Source organism: Halichoeres trimaculatus, unplaced genomic scaffold (genome assembly GCF_033239565.1).
Source record: "Halichoeres trimaculatus isolate MK-OKI-2021-1 unplaced genomic scaffold, fHalTri1.1 fHalTri1_scaffold_8, whole genome shotgun sequence".
Taxonomy (NCBI): Eukaryota; Metazoa; Chordata; class Actinopteri; order Labriformes; family Labridae; genus Halichoeres; species Halichoeres trimaculatus.
The window spans coordinates 26,411,101-26,427,005 of record NW_027437186.1 but is presented as its reverse complement, the minus strand read 5'-3'; the positions used below and the strand labels follow the sequence as shown (position 1 = coordinate 26,427,005).

General features: G+C 42.0%; 1 protein-coding gene across 2 annotated transcripts in view; it reads left to right on the top strand.

Annotated features, from left to right (window-relative positions):
* The window catches only part of ate1 (arginyltransferase 1), a 63,049-nt gene that overhangs the window by 28,467 nt on the left and 18,677 nt on the right, over positions 1–15,905 (top strand). For both annotated transcript variants that reach the window (XM_074676419.1, XM_074676418.1), the window contains exons 9-10: positions 3,565–3,746; positions 8,143–8,242. In XM_074676419.1, coding sequence (XP_074532520.1) covers positions 3,565–3,746; positions 8,143–8,242 — 282 coding nt within the window. The remainder of the gene's footprint in view (positions 1–3,564; positions 3,747–8,142; positions 8,243–15,905) is intronic.

Here is a 15,905-nt window from a genome sequence, read left to right as displayed (position 1 = left end):
TGTGAAACTCACCCCTCATGTCTGTCTTAGCACACAGCTTCGTGGGGCTCACATGTTGGCGTGTCGAGGCCATCTGAGAGCGATTTGGGGCAGCAGGGGAAGCTGTGGGGTGGTATGAAGTCTTCCAGAGAGTGTTTAGATTGTTGTCACAGTGGCAAGGACACAACCATTAAGCTGTCGTCTGAGGTGACGTCCAGGTCAGTCAGACAAGATCGGCCTTGAACACAGTCTGAACTCATAAACAAACACTCGCACGCAGGCGGCCATTACTGCTAATGCACTGGTGTTTATGTTCGTATAATCGAGCTGGAGGAGGAGTGTGTGCTCGAGGGGGGTAAGAAAAATCTTTTTGTGCTTTCATTTTTAACTTTTAAACCACACAGAGGGGCCTCTGACAAAGCCTCCAGTGTTTCTTAGGGAGCTGGTGCCAAGAAGTAACAGACTGCCTGTGAATACAGACCGACAGCATCACAGGCAGTGAAGTTGAGAGTGTAGAGCTGGCTCCAGATGTGCTGCTTATCACCTCAAAGCCCCATAAGTGGTAGTTTCATCTGCCAGTCAGCTAATCCACAATAAGAATTTCAATTAAACATCATATTTTATTCATCTAGGTCAATGTCAGTTTTAATGATGAAAAGTAAATTCTGCCAAATAAGGAAACTCCATCTTTAAATTTCTTTAAAGAGGGGGCATTTTGTTTTTACTTTAGTCATTACTGTGTCCCTCTGGTGCCCCATAGTATCTTCACATGATTTGCAGCTCAAAAAAATCTATTTTTCTCTCCCTGGAAAATAAAACCCTTATTTTAGCCTCTGTCTGAAACAGTTAGTTTTAGCTGCTGTTGCTTTAAGGCTCCCTGCTCCACAAACCTCCTTAACTATGATTGGGTGCAGGGCAATAGGCAGACCTTGGTGACTGAAGCTTGGTCTTCCAGTGTGTCATAAACTGGTTTTGAGATCCTTATCAGATGACCTCAATATTTCAAGAAGTCTCCTGACTCAGTGAAGATTTTGTGAAGATCTTGTCAGGATTTAATGAAGATCTTGTGGTGATCTTAGAGAGATTTCATGAAGGTATTGTGAAGATCTCGACTATATCTGACAGAGATCTTATGCAGATCCCGAGAGAATGGAGATCTTTTGAAAATTTAATGCAAATCTGGTGCAGGTCTTGTGAAAATCTGGTCTAGATCTAGTGCTTTTTTTAGAATGGAGTGTTTTGATCAGTTCACAGACAGATTCAGGGATTTCTACATCATATGAATATGAAGAGGTTTGAAAATCTACACACATTTAGTCTGAGCATCCAACATTGATGGATAGTGTGCATTTGTGTGTGTGTGTGTCTGGTTTAATTTGGTCAGAGTGTGGCTCCGGTGGTGCGGTGGATAAACATGCCAGCTCTCTTAGTGTTGTGATAGTTAGCAGTGTCTGTTGCTACTTAACCAGGTCCAGATGACTGCTGGTGAAGGAGAGGGATCCCGTTACACACACACACACACACACACACACACACACACACACACACACACAAACCAATACTCAATACCCTGGCTTAATGTGACTTTTAACCCTGAGCCTCTCGTCTGAAGCCCCTGTAAGAAAAGCACTCTAGTGCGCTTATTGAAAAACTCAGCATGTGGATCCTTCATGAGTAACACATCAACATTTTATTAACCGTGGAGACCAGATCTTTTCACTCTAAGGCCAGAAAACACTCTTTAACGACCCGTATCATGCTCTTTAATCGTTCAGAAATCCTTTCCATACAAGCTTTCACCTTCACTACTAATATCCAAAGAAACAGAGAAAAATGTTTTAAATTCACCAATAACAATTTGATTGTTGGTTAATAATCATTTATTAAAGAAGAAAAAACATGCAAAACTGCAAAATATTAATCAAAACAGGTGGTCAGATACTTGGTTGGAGCCTACAATGCAAAGTTAGAAATTCAAAACCAACGCTAACATTGCTATATAAATACATTATACTTATGTCCTTAAATGACCAGAGGGGGCAGTATGTAAAAAAAAACTTGACACTATTATAGGGATATTTCACACGTTCATCTTAGTTAGTTTAGTTAGTCGTTGATGCAGTTTAAGTGAAGTTTACCCTCACTGAGAGTTTTTTCAGCTAATTCCTTTGACTAACAAAGCCTGTTTGCCTTTGCACAGACGTTTTCCCCCGCCTGGAGCGCACTGATCTGCTGGTCTGTGAGCCTTAATGAGACAAAAATATGACCAAACTAAATAAAGGGTGATCCAAACAGAGACAATGACATGATGTTAACTGTGATCACTGTTAGGAGAAGAAGTTTACAGAGGAAAAGGCGACTCAATGCTCTGAAATGAAATAGCAGAGAAACTCCCGTATAGCAGGACAGATCCAAAGTTGTTTAACCCTTTATCACCAAGTATCATTCAGGCCACCTGAATCTCATTTTGGTTATTTTGTCCTTAAAAGTCACAGAGATCATGCCCTGAACGCTTATCGTCTCTTCCATAAGGAAAAGTTTTTTCTCTTACTCAAATAGTTGAAGAGTTAGGGTAATGAGAATCACTTGCATCAATTATTGCCTGTCATTGGAGCGTTGTTGAAAGTGGATTCCTATACAGTATTGTATCAATAGCTTGATTTTTTTTCCCCCAAGGAGCTGTTTGAATTCAAAGTTAATTTTATTGTTAATTTAAAGAGCACTTAGAAAAGGGGAATGCTTACAAGTCAGTCCTGGTACCAACAGAACCTCTGGACCTTTGCAGTCTGTGACGCTCACCAGCTACCTGTCTAATGATTCTACATCTTGCAAACAGGAGCTGCCTTTAAATACACTTTCCATGAGAAAATAGTGTCAGAAAGGGAGATTTATCATCAGTGAATTCTGCTTAATCACATTACCAGACAAAACAAAGCGAGATATGGTCCAAAGAATCAAACTGAACCATAAAACGATTTGATATTCTGTTTATTTTTTAAATACATTCCTTCACCATCAGCACTTCACTGTGTCCAGCCCCTCCTGCCTTACTCCCTGTCTTAAATCTGTCCTCCTGACAGAGTAATTGAATATTCCAGGGCTGGATGGAGCTGGTGGTTGAGCACCTACACCCACATTCTTTGCTGCCACATGTAGCAAGCAGACGCAGACGCTTAGGAGAGAGCTTGGCAGCACTCCACCATCGCCTGCTGAAATGGGTTTTAGTCCTGCAGGGTCCTTTATTAAAAAGTCCTCTCCCGGAGTGTTTCTGTGACCATAGCTCCCCCAATCCCCCCACTCATACCTCCATCCTGCTGCTGCGCCTGCTTCACATTTGGGAGCCATTAGCAGGCTGAACTGGAGGCTACTGTACACCCCCTCTTAGAGTATGTGAGGCCTGGCTCGTAGTTTGCATTTACACAGTACAGGTGTGTGCGTGTGTGTGTGTGTGAGTGAAAGTACGAAACAGTCCTCTGTGATTTATATATTTCACTTTATGACACTCTGGAGCTCCACTATTGTTTTGACCAGTGACCACCTCCTCCTCCCCCTCCTCTTCCTCCTTCTCTTTCTGTGTCTCCTCAGGCTGAATACTCTCCAGATGGCCCGGAGGTCGGGTATGGATCCTTCCACCAGCAGTACTGGCTGGACGGGCGCATTGTGGCGGTGGGGGTGATTGACATCCTGCCCACCTGTGTCTCATCTGTGTACCTGTACTATCACCCAGACTTTGCCTCGCTGTCTCTGGGCTCCTACTCTGCTCTCAGGTGGGTTCAAACACAGCCCCATCCCCTTCAGGTTTTTAAATCTTTCTTCTATCCTGGAAGAGGAGCCAAAAACAGGAAAAAAAAGCAGGTCTGAGTTAGGCTCCATGTATTATAGGTGAAGTAAAAGGTGACAAATTGGAGGTTGATGGATAATGCCTCAAACACTTCAATCTTAGTTTTTTTAAGTCAGATATGTTATCATGTCTTATCCTTTCTGACCATAAAGTGTCATAACCTGCTGAGCCTATTAAGCAGTGAAGTATTGAAGTTTACCATTCTGTTCTTTATTGCACTGGATTGAACCTCGCCTTAGCTAAATGCATCCTGATGACTATTTTTTTAACAGTATTCGGTGGCAACCTATGACAAAAATTACTAAGGAAGCCAGAGAAAACACATTTGATTCAGTGTTATACTTTTATTTAACGATTTCTCATTAATTACATTGTATGTGTTAAAAAAAGAGGGCAGTGATTGTGAGAGGCAGTACCCTGAAAGTCGCAGGTGTCAGTATGATGAGCGTATACCAATGCCGTGGCTGTGGTCAGACAAAAGCGTCAGGGAGAGCTATGGGTGCATGCTTCAGGCTATGCTTGTGCTTATGGTAATGGCACACAGTAGTAGTGTAGTCTGTGATGAGTTATAGAAAGCACACGCAAAGCTGGTTAACTTCTCATGGCTTCATTACAGCAGAATGTATATAGTTAAAAAGCTTGCTAATGAGCTACAGCAGTATCATGAAGTTGGCTGTTCAGTTGAAAGGTTGTGTTGTGGATAGTGCCACATTAGGGCAGTATATTGATGTAAACACAGGTACTAGTGCCTAAGTGTTCTAGTTCTTGATAACCATCCCAGGTTTTAGGTTACATCTGTGGTCATGAGGCAGTAAAGACAGTAAGCACAGGGGTGGGAGAGCAGCATCTTGATCTGGTAAAGTTCAGCATCCAGGCCAGAGGTCAGTCTCATCTGTAATATGTCAGCGCTCAGTTTACCAAAATCACTGCCAGGTTTCTGATATTTCCTGTCACAGCTGCTGTCTGCTCTGATGCTACATGATGACAAAAACCCCTCCCCCAGGAAACTATGACAATATTCAGGTTATTTACAAATATTTTATTGTCAGTAATTGTTAAACTTTTCAGGGAGCTCCTTTAAGAAAGCACTTTGTCTCTTCTTTGTTCCCCCTCTTATTCGTCCCCTCTTGGTGATCACCTCTTCTTAACCTGCTCTCCCCCTGACTCTGATCTTTAGACTCCGCCCTCTTTTTACCTCCCTTGAGAACTGAATACTATAAGAGCTGTAATGCTGCAGGTCAAAGAAATACCTCCATCCTCACACCTGATTGGTAGAGGCAGCGCTCCATTTGTGGTTCAGCTGACGACAGCTCTGCCTGCCAAGATGAAACGAGAGATCACACACACACACACACACACACACACACACACACACACACACACACACACACACACACACACACACACACACACACACACGCTCATCCAGAGTTTCCTGTAAAATGTAACCCAATAACGTGAGAAAGGCTTTTTAAAATATTTCTGCACAGATGTGGGAGTCTGGGTGATCTCAGCTTCAGACCTGGTGTGTTCAGGTGTGAGTGTGTGAGTTATGACCTACGTAGTGTGTGTGTGTGTGTGATCCAGTGGTTAGAACAGACAGGGAACACCCTGGGCATCAAACCCTCCCCCACACACACACACACACACACACACACACACACACACTCTGATCAGATATTATTGTAAGAGTCTGGATGCAGCAGGAACAGAGAGCACTCAGTGAGAAGTGAGAAGATCCAGCAGGACTAAAATCCTCCCAGCACTCGTGTCCAGGTCTTTGATCAGGTCTGGAACCTCCCTATTCTGTCTGGACAGGACGAAGCTTATTGCTTAAAAACACACAAAAACACACACACACAATCTTATGAAGCCTTTAATGTAATTGAGTCAGAAGATTTTTCTTCTAAATGAAAAGCCAAAGTGCTTCTTTAAAAAAACACTGGAAAACATGCAGAAAAGATGTGCTTTGAGGGGATTTTTCAGATCAAGCTTTGCTGAAATAGATTAAACTGTTCATTTTGTCTTGATGAACATGTAAATCTGTGCATACAAGCTTGTTCACACCTGCTTTTTTCAGGTGTTCATACATAAATACCCCCAAATTAGCCTCAAAGATCAGCAGACACAGCTGATGTGACACTGATGTGTGGAAGATTGTCAGAGTCTCTATTTGCTCCTCGGGTTTCATATTTATGAAGCCTTTTTCTGTTTTATTTTTGCTTTTTTTAAGAGAAGAGTAGAAAAAACAGTTAAAGCAAAATTTCTGGAACAGAGTTTTTACCGACTCCTTTTCCCTTACATTGTTTCCATGCAGGATGCATCTCCAAAACATCTGCACAGAGTGGTTAATAAATCTGCATCTCAACACCAGGTGTGACCAGACCGACTGATCATACGGATCTGATCAGTCGTAATAACTTGAGGTGTGAACAGAGCCTGAGTGTGATTCTGTGTCAGAAACAGGAGAGGGGGTTGTTGAGAGGTAAACTTCTCTGCCTCAGGCTGTGAGAGCAGAGTGAGGAGGAGGAGGAGGAGGAGAAAAGAGGCTCGTAATGAGGAGCCTGAGGCGCCGTGTGCAGGAAACACAGCTGGTGTCCAACATGGATCACTTTCTTTTCAGGGATGTCCTGAGACTGATCCAAGTCTTAAATACTCTACTCCTGTTGCTGCTGCTCCACATGATGCACGCAGATCAAAAACATTAAGCCTCAGCAGAAAAGGTGCAGGTTTTAGAGAACTGAATCACCAGATTTTAACATATAATCTCACCTGCAGAACAAATTTCCATCCCCAACTTTTTACACCTTCTGTTCTAAAAGATTCAAAACCAATGCAGAGAGATTTTAAACCCAAACAGACTCTGTGTACTTGTTGACTGCTGTTGCATGCTTTTGTGCATGTTGAATTGTGCACACACACTTCTATTCGGTGTTTTAATTGCAAAATTACACACACAAACACATGCACACGCACACTCTGTGGTAAATGAAGTTAGATGTATTTTTGCGTACGCCCTTCAGTAATGAAATGTTTCCGTGTGCATGCAAGGCTGCAGAAAGGGCCTTGTGGTATGCACCATTACGGGCTCTTTGTGTGCAGGTGTGTGTGTGTGGAGATGTGTGTGCGCATCAGTATGAGGAAGCCGTGCAGGAGCAGAGGCCTTGATAATTGGCTTGTGCTGGAGTGTCAGATGGCTGAAGAGGGGATAATGGTGGACTCAAGCTGCTGCCATGGGGGTGTGAAGGGAGGCTTTTTGTGAATGGGCCCCTCGCCTCTCTTGACCCCCCCTCCCCCAATTCAAGCCTGCCGGGCGCTTTTGTGGAGAGGGGATGGGAACCCAGGAACCTGGCAGCGAGCGGGTGACCTTCCAGCACCTCGCTCTCTTCTCCGTCCCTTTCTCTTCCTTGACCCTCCTCTTTTATATTCTCCTCCTGCTCGCTTGCTCCCCCCTCCCTGCTTTGTCCCGTGTCTTATTTTTCAGTGCATCCATTTTATTTTAAGGCCTCTTTCTCTCCCTCTTAAGTTTTGGAAGAAAGGGATTTCTCCCCCTCCGTTTAAGCGGGTGGAAGGAAGGGAGAGACAAAAAGAGAAGAAAGCGGAGCTGGAATTCGGTTATGGAATGGTGAAGGAAACGGCGAGGCAGAGGGAAAATAGGCTTTTAGAGAAAAGGATGCAATTAAGGAAGAAACTATTGGGGAAAAATAAAGCAGTCAGACATTTACTGTATTTGAAGACGCTGGATAAATCCTCCAGGTCCTAAATCTTTATTTTACACGCTCCCTTTCTCCCTCCCTCCCTCCTCCTTCTTTTTTCACCTCCCCTAGCTCTGTGAGGACGGAGAGCAGTTGTTTTTGTGTAATGAAATGAGACCGGGAAAAGCTGCTTTTACACAGAGGGAGGGGTGTTCACTTCCTCAGTCAAGACTTTATCCCTAACATCACACTTCCAGTTTGAAGAAGTTTATCACAACCTGTAAAAAAAACATAAATCATTCCAAAAATTGAACTGTCTTTATTTTCTTCCCATCCCTCTGCGTGCTCTGACTGCTGCACATACAACAAAAAACGGACATTACTGTTACTTTTGTACTCTCTGGGGTCTTTGCTGATGCTCTTCCTGCTTCGGTTTTACATGCACCGGGAAGGTGTAGTAGGTGTGCTCTTCCCGCCTTGGCTTTTCACGCACACGGAAGATATGGCAGGTGTGCTTTTCCTGCCTTGCCTTTTCATGCACAATAAAGATATGTTTCTTGGAGTTTTCTCTCTAAAGGAGTGTGTTCCTGTGTTTCTGTGTGTTGGTCTGTGTGTTTCCTGCTGCAGGGAGATCGCGTTCACCAGGCAGCTGCAGAAACAGTCCCCGAAGCTGTCCTACTACTACCTGGGCTTCTACATCTACTCCTGTCCCAAAATGCGCTACAAGGTAGGAGATTGTTCTCTTCTTATCTGAAGTTTCAAGAAGAAGAAGAAGAAGAAGTACTTTATTGCACACACGTGCACAAACAGCACTTTGTGCACTTCTCACAGAACCGTGCACTGGTAGCACTCACCTGAGTATTTGATGGTTGACCCTCGGGTTTCATATCCCCAGATGAAGTGACATTAGTTAAATAAGGAAATGACACAAATGTACAAAAAGAGATGATGGTTGCATTAAGGAATAAAATGAGTGGAATTTATGATAAGGTGGAATAAAATTTCACAATTTTAAATTCAATTTCAGATCATGCTTTCCACATTCAATTTAATAATACAAATACAGTTTTTAGTGGCACAGATCTCATCTCATAGAGGATTCTAGAAATATTTCACATAGAACAGCTGTCAGACATCAGCTTAGATTATCAATAAATTCATTGTAACTGATATTAACCATCAATAAAACTCAGCAAATCACATTTAAAGTTTAAAATAAATTAATAAGTAACTAGAGAAGCACCCAGAGAATGCGGACCTCCACCAAGCATATTGTGATGCAACTCAACACTTTAGTCCTTCTTTAATGTTATACTCCCTTTCAGCAGACTGTCTGCTACAATTTGGTGTAAGTAGCAGGTTTGTACGATAATTTGTTACCTGACAGTGTTGAAAATTATGATGATTATGATGATCAGTACATATTTCATATTCCGGATCTTAGAATCCAGTATTTTGCCAGGATCTGGATCGTTCTTTTACATCTGTCAGAAATTATGGTGACCTTGTCTTGTATTGTTTTGCACAAGCAAGCCGACCATTTATTGTGGCGTTATATACACATAGGGTGAAAACGGCCCTATCTCACAATGATAAAGAATCTTTAAAAAATTCTTGCATCAAGATGGTGATATGGATCACCCCCAAAATTTAATCACTTCTTCCTTATCCCATTTTGAACATTTCCTGAAAATTTCATCAAAATTGGCTTGTGACTTTTTAAGTTAAGTTGTCCACAGACAAAAAGAAAAACAAACTCTCCCAAAAAAATAACCTCCTTGGCGGAGGTAATGAATATGATCATGCATGAGACAGGGCATCAATACCAACCTGTCAAGGACGTGTGCAGGGTTGGAGTGTTTGTGGAGTAACTACCAGTGCAGACGTAAAGAAAGAGATGAGGGGGAATATAGAAGAGACAGGAGGAGAAGTAAGCAAGGATGAGGCTGCTGAAGACATTAAAGGTTGAGAGAAGGGTCACGCTGCTCATGCTCACATACATATGCATATTTTTATACACGTGCAGAGGATGAACTGACTGAACCTGCAGAGAAATCTGTAATATATATGTACTCTCATGCACACAGGAGTAGCTTCTCTCACACTTTCTCACACGCTCAGCCTCTCCATGTCCATCAATTTGGCACAGATTCACCATTCATCTGTTTTCTCCTCCGTTCATTGTCTCACTCCTCTTTCTCTCCGTCATCTCATTCAGAAGTTCCCAGAGAACTTTCTTGTTAGGGCTCTGATGTCTTGTTGGGGATTATGGCTGAGTGCCACATCTTTTTATCCGTTTACATCTTGTTTTGTGCTCTGCCCATTTTCTCCCTTTGGGCCCGAGCATGTGAGTGTGTTTGCTGTGTTTATATGTGTGTGAGTGTGTGTTTGTGTGTTGAATCTGGAACACACGGTTACCCCAGCACCACCCCCACCCTGCAGAGGTATTTACTCCCCCTGTCTGTTCCCGTGTGTTTGCCTCTGCAGCGTCTTGTTCACAGCCTCCCCACTTGGTCCCATTCTCCCCTTCAGGGGGGGAGACAGAAGAAGGGTGAGAAGGTTGCCCAGTTCCCACCTTTCTGCTCTCACACTCCCACAGAAACACACCCACGCTCAGTCTAACACGCTCTCAGCACATGCTTGGTGTCTCGCTGCATTGTGAGATTTGCATATGAGCCTGGGTAGTTCATTAATGCGCTCGCATACGGCTGATTGTTGGAAAGACTGGGAGCCTCCAGAGTCTGCAAGTGGAGGTTTAAAGTTTCTGGATCTTCGGCCTGCTGCTGGCCTCTTTGAGGACCCAAACAGCAGCACTTGAACCCTGCTGGACACCACTCAGACCACCTAAACACCACCTCCTCTCTTATTCTTCCCCACCTGCTCCCCTCGCTTCAGGGAACCCCCTCCACAAATACAGCTACACTTAAAATGATTTTACCCCCAAATAGCAGAAGGAGGAAGTTGAGTACTAAGATGCTCCACATGAAGTCGAGGGAATCACTTGGAGACCGAAACAGTCATTAAGAAAACACTTCCAGATAGTAGATGTTTTGAGCAGAGCCAAACCCTCTCAAACCTGTTTCCTCTCCCTGGAATCCACCTGATTGTCTGCCCAGAGTCTCGTTCCCTTAGGAGAGATGAACCTCTTTGTTTGTGAAACTGAAACCTGGATATGTTAATAGGGACTCTATAAACTCAATCTACATGTTTGAAAAGTGAGCTGACACTTTGTTGAAGCTTCACCTGAGCTCCTCTTTGTCTTCAGCTCTCTGTCACTTCCCTCTCAGAGCCTAAAGCTCTTCTATAAAAGCTCCTGAAGCTGCTGGACCTGGTCTGTTAGTGTCTGGAGATGCATGTGTGTTCAGAGTCTGGCTCATATTGGTAGTTACAATGTCATGAGAATAAAATCATTATGTTATGAAGATCAAGTCTTACTGTTCCAAAAATACTTATGTTACGAGGATAAATTCCTAATGTAACTATAATTAAATTGTAATTTAGTGAAATGAGATTAACACCAGATCGTTACCAGAATGGCGTTGTACTGTTAAAGTCAGAATGCAAAGAGGAAAAAACGTTGTAATTTTGATGTTTGGAGAATTAAGTCCTGATGTGACAAGCATTTAATCAAAATGTAATGAGACCAATGCAAGATTGTTATGGGAATAAATCAGAACTCTATGAGGAAAAAAGTTGGAAAAAACGTTATGAGAATTAAGTTGTATTTTTCCAGAAAAAAAAGTTGTAAAGTTAGGAGTATCAAATTGTGATACAATTAAATTAAAGTCAGATTTTAACAGAAAGAAAGGTCGGAATGTCACAAGAATAAAGTTGCATTGTCATGGCTAATAAAAGTAGTGATGTTACTAGCTTTGAATTGTAGTGTAATGAAATTGACATCAGGATATTATTTGAAAAAATGTTGAGAGAACAAAGTCAGAATGTCATTTAAAAGTCAAAGTGCTATAAAGATAAATAAGGATGTCACAAGAAAAAAAATAGTGTTATGATATTTAAGTCGTATTGTTACAAAAAAGTCATAATGTTAAAAGTACTACACCCTGATGTAATGATATTAAAGTCAAAATGTTAAGAAGAAAAAGAAGTGGTAGCGTAAGATTTAAATCGTAATGTTACGAGAAAAAAAATAAAAAGTCGTAATGTTACCAGAGTCGAGTCTTAATGTAAGGAGTATTTAATCAGAATTTAACAAGAAAAAACAATTTATTTTTATTTCCGAGCCTCTTAGCTAAAGAAAACTTCCTCCTGCCAGCTCACGTCTCTGAGCCCTATGTGTGTCAGGTTTTAAACTCCTCAGCTGTGCCAGAGCCTGGACATGGTCCTGCAGAACCCCCTTTAAGAGTCCTAGAAGACTTGGAGTCCAGCCAGGAACAGGGGGCTGCTTGGCCAGTGTCAGACCCTCGTCTTTGTTCTGGGAGCTGGGACTGGGCGTCCCACAGAGCCAGGCTGGTTTGGCTGGTGGGCTCAGGCTTGGACGTGACATCCTGGCCCTGGCCCTGGCTCTTGTCCTGGTCCTCGGACCCTCCCTGCTCCTCTGATGTTAGTCTGCAGAGAGCAGAAGGTGAAGCTGTAGGAGGCTAAATGAGAGCAGAGGTCCTGGCCCCTCTGCCACCCGGCTTCTTTTCACATCGAGGCTGAAAGTCATCTGAATGAACTGCTCCTGATTTAAGACTCACAGAGACTCTGTTTCTCACAGAGCTTCAATCTGTGACCTGAATGTCATCAGAGGTGGAATAAATAAAGCGAAGGCTCTTTAATTCTTCCTGTCCGCATGTTGAGCAGCATGTTTGTAGCTGGTTTGATGGATTGTGTTCAGATGTGAGCAGACACAGAAGAAGCTGCACAGCCACAGGGTGAGCACATGATTGTTGGGACTTTCCAAACAAAGAAACCTGTCACTGCATGCTCCTCAGAGTCCGCCCCATCAGGACTATTACTGCAACAGGCCTGAATCTGCGTTCAGGTTGACATGATCTGTAGCAGCATGTTCCTCTGCAGCTTGCAGATTGCTCTTTGAGTACATTTGATATATTTCCACTTTACTTTGGACAGAACCAGGACTGAGGACCTCTGCCATGTGGAGTGATTTTCCATCTCTCTGCAGGAAAAAGTGCACGGCAGGCTCTCATCTGTGAAGGTTATTTAAAAAACTTTGGGGAGGCTTTGATGATAAAAAACGAGGCAGAAAAACACTTGGCTCTTCCGAAATGCAGTACCTGATGTTAAGAGAAGAAGCTCTTAAAGAGGAGTGTGCATGCTCACACACACTCACAGAGAACAGCTCGACTCAACCTGCTCAGAGAGGGGAAGAGAGAAACATGGAGTGGCTCTTATTCTTGTTATTATTGTTCACTGTGAAAGAATGTCTCGCTCTGAGCCCAGGAAACCATTAAATTTTCCACAGAGAGGCAGAAAGAAGGAGTGAGTGAAAGGAGGAGGATGGAGAGAAAGAAAGGAGTGACAAAATCTGTGCCAAATGAGAAAAGGAGGCGAGATGAAAAGGATTATTGGTTCCCCGGCGGTCCCTCTCTGACTTTTAAAGAGCTGTGGTGGCAGCTGCACCTCCGCTCCCTTTCAGCTGGACTCCTCCTCGTCCACAAACAACAAACACCGTCACAGAGCCGCTCCGTGCCGCAGCTCAGCAGCTCAGCCAGCAGTTTGCACACGGCTGGAGCTGCAGAGTCCAGAGGGGCCAACATGAATCTGTTCGGGTGTCAGAGAGGAGTGGAGAGAAAGTCAGGGAGTAAGAGTTTCAGTCAGTCCCTGCTGCAAGAGCTCAGTCCTCAGTGCATGGGCTGCACTTGAACAAAAGCATCGGACCTCAGTTTCTTCAGATGCAGAAATACCCACCTGCACATTGAAGTGTTTTTACAGTCATAAAGTTATCAATGAATACTCTCTTTAGTACTTTATTCCTACTGATCAAATCCATATCATTCAAATTGACCCAGAATCTTTGGATGATAATGATGTACATTTCACAAAATTAAACCAAAAAAATAAATACAAAAAAATTAAACAAAGTTAATAAGGGTACAAGGTTGTGAGGCAAAAAAAAAAAATTGAAACTCAAAATACAGTCATAATGTTGTGAAAATAAAAATATAATTGTCATGAGAAAAATATTGTAATGTAATAGGGGTAATGCTGTTATGCTGCCAAAATAAAGTTGCAATGTTTCAAGGATATTTTCCTAATATAACATGTAATAAGTTGTTATGTTGCGTAAAAAGGAGTAGTCATTCTAAATATAACGTCATAATTTTACAAGATAGTTAAAATACAGTTATGTTACAAGAATACAGTCAGTGTATTGTCATGTGAAAAATGTGGTTATGTTACCATGTTACTGGAAAAAAATCTGCAATATTATGAAAATATTGGCATATATGTTACATATAAAAATTGAAGCGTTTTAAGATAGATGTCATAACATCACTAGAATAAAGTTGTAATGTTAGGATAACAAAGACACAATGTTACGCGAATAAAGTTGTAACTTATGAGTCGTAATGTATGAGAATTAAGTTATAATTAATGAGAATAAAGTCGTAATGCTACAAGAATGAAGTCATAATGTTAGAAGAATAAATTTGTAACAATTTCAAGGGGCTGTGAAGAGTTTGCAAGTGATCTTTAAAAAGTCTCCCTTCTAGATATACCGGTATGCCTAATGGTGATCCACACTTTAAAATAAGAATATCAGCGGCAATATTGCTGGTTACAGGTTACTTTAAATTGCTATGTCTTAGCTCCCACTTCAGGTTGTCCAGGACCAGATTGATTAATGGCAGGTCTAGCTCTCTTAGCAACGCTATGCCACGCCACACCACGCCGCGTAACGCAACGCCACGCCACGTCGGCTGACAAAGTTTAGTAGTGAGAAGATATAAAACACAGAGATCTGTGTTTTTCTCTGCTAAAAACAATTTCTATCACTAATTTTGTTGTGATTGTGGACACAGGAGCCTCAATGTCAGACAGAAAAAGGACAGAAGAGCAGAAGAAAGCTAAACTGGAGGGTGATACAGCTCAAGCTAAAAGCTAATTAGCCTTTAGCTCGGCCTGTATCACTCTATAACCCAGGGGCTAAGCTGTTTGTGATAATGTTCATTCCAACCCACATTAAGCAGTTATTCTGCAGTGGTTTGTTCAAACTTGAGAGTCTATCAATAAAATGAAGAGTGAGTTTACGTTAGCTCTGCTTGGTAGATGACTGGCAGGATGTAGCTAACCAGGATTTACTAACATTACACATTACAGACATGTAATAGAGCACCGGACAGCCAGCTGCACTAAACATAAACTACTGACTACAAATAAACTCCTTAAAAACTGACAGTGTTTACTTGTCACGTTAGTCTACAGATACGTTGGAGCACTGGGCTAACGTATAGCAAGCTGCTACAACGTTTGCTTGATGTCACATTTAAAACTGTAGTGGTACTTAACTGTGCTGATAAATACCTTACCTCCGTGCGTTGTATCCAGTAAACAGTTGTCTTGAACAAAGAAATTTTTTTTGATCTGATCTCCATTTAATTCCAAAACAAACACACACCTCGCTAAAAGTAATTTACGACAGTGTGCAGAGACTCCGGGCCAGAAGGTGGTGAGGGAGTGCAATTAAAACAGATCCTCCTCATAGCATCTTAAAGAAAGAAGTACGTTTCCAAGTAATAAGAATAACAGTAACAATTTTAGCATAATAAAGTAATTTTGTTCTGAAATAAGACTGCAATGTTACTGAAACAGAGCAGCATTTTTTTAAAGTGCTGTCATTCATAGAAAAAAAGATTTATTTTCTTCAGTTGCAGTGTTTTGAGAATGAAGTCACACAGTTACAAAGATTAAAGTGTAATGTAGTCAGAATGTAATTTTAAGAAATAATGCTTTGAGAATTAGGAGAACTTACATTCTGATATTCAAGTTGTAATGCTTTGAGAATAAACATTTCCCAGGAAGAGGATTCAGCCAGAATGTTATGAGATTAAAGCATTAACTTTATCAGAACAGTTTGTAACAGATGATAAAGTTGGCTGATGTTTTGGTGAGGTTTAGGACATAAATAAATTCATACATCTGTTTATATTTGTTTCAATAAGAGTCTTGATTTCTCCGATTCTAGCTGTGCAATAAATACCCAGCAGTGTTTAACATCCTGAGGTCTCCCCCTCTTGTCCCCCTCCTCTGCAGGTCTTGACAGGCTAACAGCTCTGAGCTGCAGCGTTTAGGACTCTACCTGCATGTTGTCCTCACTGAAGGGCCTCATTCAGACCCTGTGTGTGTTGTGTGTGTGTGAGTGTGACCTGACATTATGCGTCACTTACTTTACATCAGGGCAGATTAAGAGTGACACTGAGTGAGTC